The sequence below is a fragment of the Meriones unguiculatus genome, chromosome 5, assembly GCF_030254825.1.
Source record: "Meriones unguiculatus strain TT.TT164.6M chromosome 5, Bangor_MerUng_6.1, whole genome shotgun sequence".
Classification (NCBI taxonomy): domain Eukaryota; kingdom Metazoa; phylum Chordata; class Mammalia; order Rodentia; family Muridae; genus Meriones; species Meriones unguiculatus.
In genome coordinates, this window is record NC_083353.1 from 88,859,096 (window position 1) to 88,874,887 (window position 15,792).

General features: G+C 44.5%; 1 protein-coding gene across 1 annotated transcript; it reads right to left on the reverse strand.

Moving 5' to 3' along the window:
- Positions 1 to 579: 579 nt before the first annotated feature.
- Lmod3 (leiomodin 3) lies at positions 580 to 15,396 on the reverse strand. Its single transcript, XM_021642371.2, has 3 exons — positions 14,967 to 15,396; positions 9,861 to 11,249; positions 580 to 938 (listed from the first exon to the last, which is right to left on the reverse strand). Exons 1-3 carry the CDS (start codon positions 15,261 to 15,263, stop codon positions 912 to 914), a joined length of 1,713 nt encoding a protein of 570 aa, XP_021498046.1. The 5' UTR covers positions 15,264 to 15,396; the 3' UTR covers positions 580 to 911.
- Positions 15,397 to 15,792: the final 396 nt, after the last annotated feature.

Genomic DNA, 15,792 nt, shown 5'->3' on the forward strand with positions numbered 1-15,792 from the left:
CTTGCAGTTTCAGAACAGTGTTTCTTAACCCCCCCGCCCCAGTGCCACGACTCTTTTAATAAAGTTCTTCACGTTGGGGTAACCCCCAACCATAAAATTATTTTCATTACTGTACTTCTGCTACCGTTACGAATCGTTAATGTAAATATCTGATATGAAAGATGGTCTCAGGTGACCCCTGCGAAGAAGTCTCTGTTTTAGAGTATAAAATGAGACTACAAACTGCACCCAGGACTGAGACATTTCAGGAGCTGTCGTGGCTTTGTTCCACCTGTATTTACATAATACAGAATTAGCTCATTGAATTTTAATCAATCAGAGGGGTTTTGAAGAGACTCAGATTAAGTGTGTTTGTGTGTGTAACACCTAAAACCTTGCCAATAATTGCATTGTCACCCCCACCTTTTCACCTGTAAAACAGTATGTTTTTTGTAGCTGTACCTGAGTCTGCAGTCACTCCAGGGAACTTTATTCTTCGAGATTGCAACATGATTTACTCCCTTAAAGATGCTATGAAGGGAATGGCAACAAAGGAGATGGGAGAAGAAAAAAGAAAGGGAGTTGGTGTATAATCAACAGTTTACACTTCCATCATATTTATTGATTTTTTTTTTTCCCAGAAGAAAGCAATAGCAAAGTGTTTGCTTGGGGGGGGGGAGGGAGGAGTTTACTTCTGCTTCTAGAAGCATCTCTCTACAATTTTCACCCAAGGCAACCAAACCCTTAGAACAGGAACATGTTGCCTGTGAACAAAGATACTCTGTATCCTTCCCTTCCTCTTTTGCCTGTGTCTTGTCACAGCCCAATCCATGCCCAGCCTGGATGGAACCACGTTCCCAGTTCCGTCACTCAAGTGTCAGTGAACCAGCCTGCAGCGCAGATCTTGCTCTTCTAGATGATTCTGTTGCCTCCTATGCCAGCTCCTTTGGCAGCTGCACCTGTGGTTTAAGCATTTGAAGAAGAGAAAATGAGTCCTGGAAATTTAGGAGCGGTGAAGCAAAAAGCGTAAAACTTACACGTCTTGGTGGATGCAGAAGGCGCTAAAAACGTTGGCTGCAGACCTCCCCAAATCATGATAGAGGCAAATGAACCAAAGCCTCTGTTATTGGGTGTTGGACAGCTCGTTTGAAGGTCCGTGAGCTTGTAGGGAAACGGGTCACAGAAACAATGAGAGCCTGAAGCCTGGCACTGGCAGTTACTAGCTGCTCGGTGGGTGCTAAATGTCACTTTCCTCAGCTATAAAATGACAGTAAGACTTCCCAGCCCATTGTGTAGAAGAGCAAGTTACATAATAGCAGTGAGAGATAATGGGGACAGTTACTTTCAAATATTTTTATTTCACTGTGTCTTACATGAGCCTTAGCAAGGAGAAGGGCTCAGAGTAGACAGTGACTTCCCTGAGGCCACATTCCCTAGAACCGCTGGAAAGATGGCTCAGCTGTTAAAGACATCTCTTGCAGAGGACCAGAACTCATTTCTCAGACCCCACATTAGGTAGCTCACAACTGTAACTCTAGCTGCAGAGGATCTGAAACCCTCTTTTTGCCTTTCCAGTAACCCACAGTCACATGCACCTACCCCCACACAAGCACTGACATATTAAAAATTACATGTGTTCTGTGGGCTGAGGAGATAGCTTTGTTCTTGTGTGGCAAATGAGTTAGAGCTCCACAAGCCACATTAAAAACAAACAAACAAACAAACAAACAAAAAAAAAAAAAAAACGGTGATGGCACCCATTCCTTGTCTCAGCATTGAAGACAGGGTGACCTCATGGCTCACTGGCCAGCTACCTTGCCTACTTATCCAGCTTATCAGGTAAGTGATTGGCCCTGTTTTCACAAAACAAGGTGACTAGCACCCAAGTAATGATGCTTGAGGTTGACCTCTGACATAAAAATGTGCTTAAAGGCGCACATGTCCTTGAAGCACATTTCTAATATAATGTTCAGCAAATTTTTTTAAAAGATTTATTAATTTATTATGTATACAGTATTCTGCCTGCATGCCAGAAAAGGGTCCCAGATCTCTTTATAGGTGGTTGTGAGCCACTATGTGGTTGCTGGGAATTGAACTCAGGACCTCTGGAAGAGCAGCCAGCAGAACCACTCTTAACCTCTGAGCCATATCCCCTGCCCAAGTTCAGTAAAATTTAGAATATATTTCTCAAAAAAAAAGTATAAATAAATAAATAAAAATAAACTATATTTAGGTAAACTTCACAGGGGCAAAAAAAAAAAAAAAAAAACTACAGAAGAGTCACATCAGTCCATCTCTAAAATCCACATTCAGCTTCAGCTGCATAGCAATAGCTTAAAGTCTAGTCAGCTCTGAAAGGGTTTTAAGTGGTGCTCTCACTTAGGAGGTGACTCGTCCATCACATGTGCATTTTTCAGAAGATGCTGACAGTGTTAAGATGTGGAGAGTTTGCTAACAGCTGAGCACATTTTCCTCCCCCCCTGCCCACTTGCACCTGTCAGTGGGATGAGCCTCCGCAATCTGCTGGGGCTCCTCTCTCGGTCAGTTCTTTGTCCTTGCTCTCTGGAGAGGAATGTTTCCCAGTGCCCTGCCCTCCAGAGGGGACATGTGATCTCCCCTTCAGGCTGAGGGAAGTCCCCATGTGCCCCTGACCCTCTCCACCTCTGGTGCCAGACTTTAAGAAGAAGGGGGTGGCTGTGCCTGGGTCAGCTTTACCCAGGAAAACACAGATAATTAAGAGCAATGGGCAAAAGAAACATGGATGGGGTGGTTTAAATAATATGTAAACCTGAGACAAACAGCTCAAACAAGTGTGATGTTTGTATATGTTTATATACACATGTGCAGGCTCTAAAATGATATTTAAGAGAAGCAAAATGTGGGGCTACAGAGATGGATCCGCAGTTAAGAGCACCTATTGGCTAAGCAGAAAACCAGGTTTGGTTCCCAGCAACCACATGGAAGCTGTCAGCCATCATAACTCCAGTTCCACGGGATCTGTCTCCCTCTTAGGACCTCTACAGGCAATGCATGGTGCGCATATGAGCATGCAGGCAAACATGCACACACACAGAATAAAAAGAAATGAAGAAGAATTCAAAGCAAAATGTAGCATCGGCTCACCCTAGGAACCAGACCCATAATACCAGGTTCCAAATAGGACAAACTGGCAGCTCAGACCATGGGACAAAGGTCTGAGTCACTGAACAGTCGTTAACTGCTTGGAATGATAGAGCAGAAATCTTGCATCATGATTATTTTCTAAAATTTAACCCTTTAACTCGTCCACAGCAGCAAACATTTTGTGAGAAACCTGGGTCTTTTATTTAAAGTTGCGAAAAAAGAAGACCTGTTAAGTGGACATCGGGGACACCATTTCTCCGCAGAGCAAGCAGAAACCAAGACGGCTAGATGTGATGTTACCAAAAGTCAACCTTGATCTGGGTACAGTAGCACACACCTGCAATCTCAGGACTGGAGAGATGGAGGGAGGAGGAACAGGAGTTCAAGACCTGCCTTGGCTACATAAGATGCTGTCCCCAAAGGACAACAAATACGACAAGTTTTAAAGGTTAAAATATCAAAATAACAAACAGGAGAAAATCGATTCCTGCTATTATTGGGCTTTCTTTTCTGCTTGTCAGTTTAGTTATTTTTAAGTGTACTTGGGACATGCAAGCACATGCAGTTTTATGTAGAGTGTGCGTGTGCACACACACACAGATACTAGAGAATATAAGATTTCTTTTAGTGGTGGTGGTTATTTACGACATTATCTTGAATTTGGCTGTGAACCAACACTTCAGTGGGTATCCAGAATAGAAAGAGACATGTATTAAGGAACTTGAGAGATGAACAGTGTGTCCAGAAGGGCCCTGACCCTAAAGTAGATTGTGATAGGTGTTAGGAAAGAAGATACCAATAAAGCTAGCATATAGAACAGGTACTATTGCCGGCTTGATTTGTGTCTAGGAAGCGGTATTCGAGAGAAGACTTGGAAACCGTATTGACTCCAAAGGGTAGAAGAAAAGATCATTTGAGGAGGCTATAGTGCCCCAAAGATGCTGTGATGTTCTGGTCATCAAAATATGATCCCTCAAAGAAGCAGCAACAACATCACTGGGGAGTTGGTCAGAAGGGAGAAATCCCCATCTATGACTTTCTGAACCAGAGACCTGCGGAAGAGCCCAGGAATGCAAAGGAAATTCTGGCAACCACTACACAGATTTTAGAAAAACTGTGTATAAAAACCCATTCCCTACGAGTATTAGGGGAAGGCTTTGGCTTTTGCCCACTCTTCTGATTCCATCTATGTTGCCGTCTTTGCTACTCTGTGGGGTTCTTTTTCCCAACCCTTTATACCCCCAGTTTCAGCCCCTAACACTACATGAAAGAGAAAGAAGGATAGAGGGGAGAAAGACAGAGATCACTGAATCTAATTTCTTTCTTTTAGCATGACTACCAACAAACTGCAAACAGGCTTCCTGCGCCCTCCCCCGCCCCCAGCCCCACCCCATAAATGACCAAAAACTACCAACCCCAACTCTCAGGGGCCCTAGCATTTATATACTCTCTGAAAAGTTCCCAGAATTCCAAACACTGACGCCATACAATCACAGAAATTATCTGCAGCTGGCAAAAATACGCTTCTGCTAGAGCATGAGGCAAATCATTGTCAGCTGCTGAAGACAGACTAAAAGCAGCCTGGTCTGGGAACAAGAAGGAAGACACTGGAAGAACCCTGGATTATCCAAAGGGGATGAAAAGTTGGTGGGGGTGAGGGGGCTGGCCTTGATTATGTCCTACTGACACAAGAAGAGAAAGAAGTTTGTAAAAGAACAGAAACCAGAGAACCTGGAGAAAAAGAAAGATGACTTTATAAATAAAGCCAAGTGGGGGCAGGGATGACTCTTGGATCAATCATCTTAAACTCTGCAGCTGCTGGCGTGCCACAGAGGCGCTGGTGAGCCAGGGCTACCAAACTCAAGGCTTTGTGGAGGGGAAGCTTGGCAGTGCTGATCCATTGCTGACTGGGCTGGGAGTGGTCTAGGCTTGCGGGTGAGCCCTGTGTGAAGTGGAATGAGTGTTCCAGTCACCTTGATGGCACAAGAACTTGGCTTTGCTCCACATGCATTTAGCCACAGCGAAAAGAAGCAGCTGCTGAGAATGGGAATCTTATCTCAGCGAAAGGTACAAAGGTTTCTCTGGAATGGCAGTTGGTAAACGAATCACAACAATTTTTAAATAGATTAAAGAAAACTGTGCCTTTGTGCTGGCGTCAGAGTGACTGACAGTAATTAACTTGAAGAGAGGTGAGCTGGTTTTTAATCTAAGCAATACATTTTCTTGGACAAGACATTAAAACAAAAGCAAACTAAAAGCTTCTTCAGGAAACAAACGTGAATGAAGCAAGGTGACTGGCGGGCAGCCAGTGTGAGAAAAACTGGAGAGGCCATTACCCAGCCCCACAAGAGGCCCACAGTGCAGAAAGAACTGGCTGGAGAGCATTTGCCTAGCATGTGCAAAGCTCGGAGTTCAACACACACACACCACTTGTGCCATGCACATGCAAAGTTTGCAGGTCTCAGTCTAATATTTCAGTGGTGCCATATATTTGCATGTTTTCTTTTGTTTGTTCTTTTAGTGTGGGCTCTAGGGATTGAACTGAAATGGTCACAGTTATGCAGCAGTCTTACCTGGGGAGCCATCTTCCCAACCGGGCCGTGGAGGAGTGCTGCTCACTGGCTTGCTCTCCAAGGCTCGTTCAGTCTGCTTCTTGATACAACCCAGGACCACCTGCTCAGGGGTGGCACCACCCACAGGGGGCTCAGAACTCCCACATCAGTCTAATCATTGATCAAGAAAATGACCCGCAGGCTTGCCCTCGGGTCAGTATGGGGGGGGCATTTTCTCAACTGAGGTTCCCCTTTTTTCAAATGACTAGCTTGTGTCAAGTTGACAAAACCAACCAGGACACGGACCTACAAGGTATTAAAATTTGTGTATTAATTTCCACCTCACGGTTGCAGCCATGCTCCAAATCCACAATTCCTTTCATCTTTCTCCTCTATAAAATGAACCTGGCTAGGTCTCATTTGACTGACCGAAGACATACACTTTGTGCTGGCGGTCATGATGTCGCTACTGCTGGGGTTTACGGCACTTCTCTGGGCCTAAGATGCAGCTTTGTGATACTTCAGTTCTTCTGGTATGAGGAAGCACCTTGCGGCTGAAGGAGTTTACAGCCGTCGGCCCCAGGTAGGGCACATGCTGCATCACCTCCAATGAGCCACGTGCCTTGGGCTCACTCACACGCAGCTGCACTGAAATTTAAATAATGACAGCAAATGGGGAGAAGGTGACGGGCAGAAGGAAGAAGCCTTTGTGCTGGTTTTGAGCATCTGTTAATCTAATATTGTGTCAAAAGACAGGCTAAAAAAAAAAGAAAAAAGAAAAAAAAAACTTTGAAAAGATTGCTCTATGATCTGGTCTTAAAGCAGACATTTATCCTGTGGGAAGAAGAAACAGAACACAGAGCAACGGGAGCAATCGGAGCGATGTGTTTTCACATTATCCTCATAGAGTACTTTATAGGATTAAATAGAAGAAGTCACGGGGACTAGCTGAGATACATGCAAAAAGAGCCGCTGTGGCCCCATCCCAGGCAACTGAAGGCAAAGGGAGCTGTCAGCAAACAGACGGGGCGAAGCCATTTCAAGGCAGAGGTCAATAAGCAAGGCTACCTTATTCTAAAAGGGTTTCCCTTCTTAGCTGACTGCGCAAGCATGGGGACCTAAGTTGAGAGTCCCAGGACCTACATAAAATGCGGGTTGTGAAGCTGCATTGCCTGTAGCCCCAGAACAACGGGGAAATGGCCATGAGAGGTTGAAGAAACCTCTCTTTGGAGGATGCAGGATGGAGGCTGGATGCCATGGAAAATGCTGCCATGCCTTTCTGGAAGGCCAGCATCACTTCTGTTTTGTACAACAAATTAAGGCTTTTGTCTTAATCAGTGTGTGTGATAAAACACCATGACTAAAACAGCTCAGGGAAGAAAGGTTTTACTTTACTTTATAGTTGATATCACAATCCACCACTGGGGAAGTCGGGGCAGGAACCAGTAACAGGTACTGAAGCAGACGCCATGGAAAGGTGCTGCTTACTGGCCTGCTCAGCCTGATTTCTTATAGCTCCCAGGACTACAAGTCCAGAGGTAGCATCATCTATAGTGAGCTGGGACCTCCCACATCAATCAATGTGCTGGGGGGGGGGGGGGGAGGGCATAAATAGGCAGATCCTGGGGGTGGTTATTGGCCCGATATCTAGCCAAAATAGTAAGGTCCACATTCAATGAGATGAATCTCAAAAAAAAAAAAAAAAAAAAACTGAGGTTGGGAGGCTGGAGAGTTGGCTCAGTGGTTAAGAACACTCGCTGCTCTTTCAGAGGACCCAGGTTGAGTTCCCAGCACCCACAGCAGTGGGCCACAACTGTCTAGAACTCCAGTTCCAGATCAGGAGCCCTCTCCTGTTCTCTGAGGGTATCAGGCTTTGAGTGGTGCACAGACATACACGCAGGCAAAACACTCAAACACATAAGATAAAAGATAAGCAATAAGGTGGAGAACAATTGAGAAAGAACCTGATAGTCATCTCTGGCCTCCACATGGGCATGCATAGGCAAGATCTCCTGCATAGGTACACACACACACACACACACACACACACACACACACACACAGGAAGACCAAACACATTTCAAATGGATAGCATTACAAAACCAATGAGCACCTTCCTATTTCATAGGATATTGTTTGTTTGTGTTTTTGAGACAGGGTTTCTTTGTGTAGCCTTGGCTGTTACTGGACTCACTTTGCAGACCAGGCTGGCCTCGAACTCACAGCGATCCACCTGCCTCTCCCTCCCTGAGGGCTGGGATCAAGTGTGTGGGACACGGTGCCTGGCTTCATAGGATATTTACTCTTATAGTTATCAGCATGAATTTATTTTCATGTTTTTTACTCTTGGATTTAAACCTAACACTGCCACACCCCCAGTTACATAAAACAAAGAGAATCTTGGTCCTGAAAAGCTGTTGAGCTTGTACTCAATTTAGACACTGGAATCTGCCATCCCTTCTTACGTAACCGACAGGTGCAGTTACCTTGGTAAGAGTAAGTGAATGGATTGAATGGGATAGTCTCGATGGAATGATCGCTTCTTCCTGAGGTAGGAAGTTTGCTCAGTTGGTCACGTGAACTCCTCTCCCTTTAACGTGAATTTTTAAAATTCTTGTTCCTTTTAGCATATTATTTTCTGACTGTATAGCACCAAGACGGCTCGACTACTGTCCACTCGTGACTTCAGAGGGACAGCTTTCACAGACCAGCACCCTTACCTACACCAGCCGAGGTCTGGCTGCCCCAGGAAGAGCAGGTGCAGGCAGGCTTCTGCCCTGCCCAAAGGCAAGCAGAGGACCTCTGCCTGACCTCTTGTGACTTCTGGCATTCTCCCCTGATACCTGTCCCAGGACCAATCCAGCTCACTCCACATCACAGATAAAAAACATCTTGGGTGCAGAAAATAGGACTATGACACTACATTTCCAGGAGATGGGAATTCGAGACATCCTTATACACATATGTAAATAATAGCAGTCACCTTAAGATTAGAAAGCTCAGTAAAGCTGAAAAAAGAAAAAACAAAAACAAAAACAACAACAAAAAAAAAAACCCACAGACTGTCATGGGTATTTGTTTTCCATATCCTGAAAAAAAAAAAGAAAAAAGAAAGAAAGAAAACCTCTATAATGAATTAAATTGACTGTGTTCTGTTATATGTGTGTGTGTATTGACAGTCAAGCATCAATTAAGATGGCCTATAGACATCAATTCTTCGACTATCACTGTAATAAATGACCAAAAAAAAAAAAATTCATATCTACAACCTAAGCTCAGGGAATAAAGCCAGCTCCCCAGTCAGCTTTAGCCCAGGCTTTTATAGAGATTCCATGAATATTAAAACTGAAATAATTTTCCGTGAGACATTTTAAACTCCATTGGCTCTTGAGGATGGTAACCTGAGGTTTGCCTTTTGTCTGGCTGCCTAACAAGCAAACAGAAATATATTGCAGGTGGTCTAGCTTCGTCTGCTGATAAAGAAACGAGTCCGTGAAGCCTTTATTCTAGATACTCACATACGTGGCTTAATTGGTTTTTGTTTTCTCTCATTTGATACTTCAAGGAGGCCCCTGGGGTCTCTAATTCTCAGTTCTATGTGCCCAGAATGGTCTAATTTCGCACAGGCACATCAAGGATTCAAAATAGCTCGCTAACTCAAAACTTGACACCTTAAGACTCAGTTTTAACCTCAGTGCTACCACTTCCTAGTGGCCTCCGCTAGACATGCTATTAACTTCCCAAAGCACCAGTCTCCCCTTCACAAAATGGGGAGAATAATTTCGACGGCCTTCAAGAGTTCACGTGATCATACGAGTCAGTTAGCTTACCCAAGCGCTTAATAGAACATAGCTGCAAGTATTATTGTCACAGGGCGTACCTCCGTCTTTACGAGTAAATAGTAATTTAATTCTACTGTTGTTGCTTCTCTGCCTATCGATAGCCAAGATCCCGGTGTCAGACTAAAGGGGACAGAGGTGGAAATACAGCTCATTTGCTAAGGCACTTGCCTAGCATGCACAAAGCCCTGACTGAGTTCGATGCCCAGCACCACATAAACCAGACAGGATGGGGTATACCAACCCTGAGCTACCTAGCAGCCTGAAATAGATGAGAGCCTGTCCCCAAAATAAAATATAATATAAACAAGAGGGAGATGGGACTGGAACTGAAAAATGTTCACCATTTCCCCCTCTTCTTACTTACAGGTTTTAGGTAGGCGACATTGCTGTGTCGGATGTCATTCAGGAGCTGGTCTCTGGGAGTGATTTCCACCAGCGGGGGTGGCCTGTTTCTCGGCACTGGCTTGAGGGTTTTGATTACATCTTTGAGGTTGGTTTTCTCCTGCGCCTCTCTGGCTTCCGGCATTCGAGATTTGCGCTGAATCCTCTTCAGCTTCACCACCCGGAAGGAGTCTGGGTCGGTTTTGCACTGTGGAGGCTGGGGCGGGTGTTTGATCATTTCCTTCCTTCCACTGAAGGGGACTTCCTGAGAAGGGAGGGGCCGCCCAGGTGAAGGCTGGAAGAACTCCTGCATCCTGGGGTCAGGCATGGGTCCTCCCAACCTCTCCCACATCCCAGGCGGCAGCCCCAACCCATTCTCCAACATAGCTATGAGCTTTCTCTGCTCTTTAAGTTGCTGCTGCTGCTGCTCCTCTTGTCTTTTCTGCCTCCGTTTATCCTGGTTCCTGGTAAGCAGATTCGTTACCACCATTCTGGGACCCGGAAGCTCGAAATGGTAGCCCATCTTCAGCAGAGTGTTGTTGGCCTTCAGGAGCCTTGCTATTTCCATCTCGGCGTGGTGGCCCAGCATATGCCTCTGGTTGTGAAACCTAAGTTCGGTGAGCGTTTCGTTGAACTGGAGGCACCTCATGATGGCCACGATGCCCTTCCCTGTGATGAAGTTGGACTCAATATTGAGCGTTGTGATGCTCCGGTTTTCTCGCAACATGTTGGCCAGGGCGAAAGCTACGCTCTCGTCTGCACCGACGTTGGCCAAACTGAAGCTTTTGATGTGCTTGTTTTTCTTCATGGCATTGACAAAGTCCAGTAACATTTCCTTAGGGATATTTTCAATGTTGTTTAGGTTGAGTTCTTTCATGTCGGGATCGTTCTGTCTCACTCGTCTCAAGCTTCCGTCCAGGTCTGTCTGGTTCCCTGAAGGCCTTGCACTGACCTTCAGAAAACTGGTATCTAGAGCTAACTTCTTAGGGTCTAATTTGGCTATTTTCTTTTCGCTTTTTTCGTTGGTCTCTGCTGCATCTTTTTGCCCTTCCAGCACTTTAGTAGCTGGCTGCTGGCAGTTGCCTATACGGTTGTGGATTTGTTCCTTTGCTTCATTGTTTTCTCTTTTGCCTTGTCCATCGTCTTCGTCCTCTTCATCCTCCTCATCTTCATCCTCCTCATCTTCATCCTCTTCATCGTCATCCTCTTCATCTTCTTCACCTTCATCATCATCTTCTGTTTCTTGTGCATTGTTGTTCCCATGTGATTCCCTTTTATTTGCGACTATTTCACTATTGAGCTTTTCCTTTAAAAACTGGGGCATGTTTTTAATCCCTTTGTCTCTTACTTCAAGCTGTTTTTGAGGGTTTTCCTAAAAGATAGATTTACAAACAGTTAGAATAGATAGCAGTGAAAAAATACAAAATACAACAATGTCTACTGGAGTTTAGAATATTTTTAGGGGCTGAAGAGATGGCTCAGAAGTAAAGAGTGTCTGCTGCGCTTCCACAGGACCTGAGTTTGTTTCTCTGCACCCAGGAGTGGCTGCTTGTAGCTGCTTCTGGCCTCCTCAGGCACCATACTCAAATACACTAAGACTAACTTGACACTGCACAGGCACACACACAATTAAAAATTTAAAAAAATCTCTAAAATATATTTTTAGGGCTGGGGAAATGGTTCAGTGGGTAAAGTACTTGCTGCAGAAGCGTCAGGATCGGAGGACCAGAGTTTAAATCTCCAGTACCCACATAAAGTAAGGCGAAAGATGGGAGATGGAGAAAGAAGAATCTCTGAAGGCTCATGGGCCAGCTGGCCTGGCATATGCAGTGGTGATTAAGAGACTCTGCCTCAAACAAGGTGAATGCTGAGGACCAACAGGTTGTTTTCTCTCTCTCTCTCTCTCTCTCTCTCTCTCTCTCTTTCTTTCTCTCTCTCTCTCTCTCTCCCACACTCACTTATACACACAAACTTGCACACATACACACACAAAAGATTTTGTAAAATTGTAAGCGAAGCCAGGAGGCATGATGGCACCACTTTTAACTTCATCACTCTAGATGCAGAGGCAGGCAGATCTCTGGGTTTTGGGCCAGTCTGGTCTGAATTTTGAGCCCCTAATTAGCCAGGCCTACATAGAGAAACCCTGTCTCAAAAACAAAACAAAACAAAACCTTAAGTGAAAAAAAAATGTAAGGGAAAACACTCAGGCTAGTAAATCTTAAGTATAATATTATTCCATGTATGTATATGTATACATACAAATTTACATATGTATAGGAAAAAAAAACTTCTGGAAGTGTTACCAAATTCCTGTTGTGTTTTGTTTTGTTTTCTGAATCAGGAAGGTCACCCCTGGAACAAATGAAGAAGGATCAGCTGGACACCCCCGGTACTTGCACTGGGTAGCTTGTGTTTTAAGTTTGCTTTGTCTTTCTGATACAGAAGACCCTACAATACGCAAATCCAACCAAGTGAGGATGGACTTTTGCAGACACACTCCCGGCTGTACTTATCTCCTTCCAGAACCACTCATCCTTCGGGTGCTTTGGGAACTGGTTCCTGGAACACCAAAACTCAATTCATATATATGTGTGTGTGTGTGTATATATATATATACACACACATATATATATTTAGACATATATGTATACACACAGAAATATATATCCCAGACACCCATCTTCCCATACAAGAGGAATTTTATATTGTCTCTAGAACATCTAATATTTACTACAAGTGATGTAAACATGAATACTGTTTTAAAAACTGAAAAGAAAAAAAATCTGTATATATCCAGTCCACATGGCAACACAAAACAGAACAAAACAACTTTTTAGTGTTTTCAGTTCACAGTTGATTGAATCCAAGGATGTAGTCCCTGAGGATACACAGGCCAAGTACATTAAAATAAATCCTAGTTAATTTTGTTTTCAGATTCTGTGGGTTTTTGTTTTGTTTGTTTGTTTTCTTTTTGAAAATTTATTATGTATACAGTGTTGGATTTTTTTTTTTTGTGTTTTGTTTTGTTTGAGACAGGGTTTCTCTGTGTAGCCTTGAGTGCCCTGGACTTCCTTGGTAGACCAGGCTGGCCTCAAACTCACAGAGATCCACGTGTCTCTGCCTCCCTGAGTGCTAGGATTACAGGTGTACACCAAACCTGGCCAGATTCTGTATTTTTTTTAAAAAAATGGTGTTAAAACATATTTGGAAACTTTATACAGATTTTAAAATCCTTGTACTCAACAGAACAATGTTAGAAAATAGCTTCCTGCTGGGCAATGGTGCCACAACTTTAATTCCAGCATTCAGGAGGGAAAGGCAGGTGCATCTCTTATGAATTCAAGGATAGCCTGGTCTACAGAGTGAATTCCAAGACAGCCAGGGCTACAGAGAGAAACCCTATGTTGAAAAGGAAAAAAAAAAAGAAAAGAAAACAGGAAGAAGAGGAGGAGGAAGGTTTCTTTATACTCTCTATGTAACTACCCTTCCTAAAGTATCCACTGCTCTCATAGACTTGTGTGCTGCATTTCCTGAGACTATGATGGTTCAAAGAAACGAGAGTAGCCTGATGATCTCGATTGTGTTTTTAAAACCTTGGTTTGGATTCTGGCTGTGCGAGAACCGCCATCGTTACTCACTAGTGACTGAAGCAAAGCGCCAGCCTTAAAATGGAACAGGATTAGGGCGAGATTTACAACTCTTTGCTGTGTCTGGGACGTGAAAAGGCAGTCTTTCAGATCAGTGTTAACTTGGTTCTCGTGCACCGATGACTACACTTTACATCCATCCGCGTACCTCGCAGGTGTAATTCCGAAAGCCAGCGGGGAAGCCTGGCACACAGCATTCTGAGCAAGAACTTAACGCGGATGACACAGTGAAGGTTGGGTTTGACAACTGACCAAGTAACAACCTGCTCCATCGCATTCCTCGTGTGCGCCAGCAGGGGGAGCCAAGCATCAAGCTGTTTAATGTACGAGGAGGGGAAGAAACAAAAACCCTCGTTCTGACTTGATCCTAAAACTGCTGTCTACCTGAGAGATTGTCTTCAAACACACTGACCTGCCCTTGTAAGAGGTCTGCAAATGTGGCAAACGCTAGCCTGATCAAGCGGGAGATTTATTTCCTGGAGTTCAGTTCCTGTTTATTGCTCAATACTTCCTTTCGTTGCTCCGGTGAGACAGCCGTGGGATGAGATACGCCTGGATCTAGCAGGCGGGCCCGAAGAAACCTGACTTGAGAGAGCTGTCTTCTTTTTTTCTAAGTTATTTTAAACTGCAGCATTAAAAATGTGTGCTTTAGGGCCACCAAAATGGCTCAGCAAGTAAAGATACCTGCTACCAAGCCTGACGACACACACACACACACACACACACACACACGCACGCACGCACGCACGCACGCACGCAAGCACGCACGCACGCACATGCACAATTAATAATGACATGTAATTAACATTTTAATTGTCCTTTATACGCAGTAGGTTTGTAAAGCTCACGTCAGCTCTAATTTTCAGGTTAAAAGGTCTCAAGAATAGACTATCTTGAAGACAGCTTCTTAACCATCAATTTCCAGATAGCATCACCGACGCCCAACATACAGTGTGCCCACATTTTCAGTCTTGGGTTTGGTTTAGTGTATATGGCCAGATTTCCTCAGAACTGGGGAATCTTTGACATTATATATAAAATATTGAATGTACAGAAATAGGCTGGAAATGGGGGGGGGTTGTCAAGTTTTGATGAGCTTCTCAAAGGGAGAAGCTAAAAAGAAAAAAGGGAGAAGAGCTGCTTCTGAATTATGACTTAACCATTACCCATCATGGCTACAGACCACAGAGACCCTGGCAGCAGGGTTTTAAGAGACACACTGACACACTGACAAGGAGTCATCAGCTTTCCCCCTTGCAACTATATCGTTCCTCAGCAAGTTACAGTCAGGAATAGGACTGAATATCATGACTTAATTTAGATGTGGCAAGATCCGAAACAGAACCACACACTATAGTCTTGAGAAATGACAATGGCCAAACAGACCCTGCCAGTCCAGTCCCGGTGGCCATTCCTGTCCCACACAGACCCCTGGTTACCTCAGACTGCACAAAGCTGACGGGAACTCGCTCATCTTCCAGCATGCGTCTAGACGCCTTTTGTAAATACATGTAATCGACGAGAGATTTATGGTCAAAGTTTCCTGTGGGGGCCTTATCTGTTTGATCTTTTTGGATCATGCCCACAGGAAGGCAGGGGTCGGGGGCCATGACCTCCATCTCCGACTGCAGTTCCTTCAGTTCTTCAGGGGACAAGTTGGCCAAGATTTCATCTTCATCAAGCTCCTCACTGAGGGTGTCTTCTTGATCAGAATTTCTGCTGTGCTCTGACATCATTCACTTTTTTCCTATCTGCTTCTAGATCACCAGAGAAGAAGAAACAATCCGAGATGATTAAAAAGACCGAAAGAATCAGTATGCAAACCCCTCAATGTCTTCCAGTTAACCAGAATCTCAGGTCAAGCCACCCTTGAGAGATCCTCTCCCTCAATGGTGTTTGCTGAGCTGCTGGGAGTGACTGGGGTTCAGCTCATGTGGGATCTATATTAAGCAAGGTTTTCTGGGCAGGTTGTGGGACTACTACATGGCTCCCTTTTCGGCAACTTGAGTCAGCTGTGCAAATCCGTCTGACATTTCAGTGCAGCTGCGGCGGTGGACAGCGAGTAGCCGGTCTAGGGAATCTCTGCAGGAATAAGTTGCATTCTTTTCTAATGCCCTCCCGTGGCTGTGTCCAACCCCGTGCAGCCTGCACCCACGTGCTCTAGATTTCAAGGGGGGCCTCTGCTGCTCATTTAAACAACTCACAAAACATGAGAGTGAAAATCCAGCCGGCAAGTGCAGTTTCTCCTGGAATTAGGAAAAAAAA

What these genes read in the sequence shown, in the direction of transcription:
- Lmod3 (XM_021642371.2), bottom strand. Translation starts at nt 15,263, where the DNA reads ATGATGTCAGAGCACAGCAGAAATTCTGATCAAGAAGACACCCTCAGT. An exon ending in TCAGCTTTGTGCAGTCTGAG is followed by an intron (nt 11,250 to 14,966) that starts GTAACCAGGGGT and finishes TCTATCTTTTAG; the next exon opens with GAAAACCCTCAAAAACAGCT. An exon ending in ATGTCGCCTACCTAAAACCT is followed by an intron (nt 939 to 9,860) that starts GTAAGTAAGAAG and finishes CTTAAACCACAG; the next exon opens with GTGCAGCTGCCAAAGGAGCT.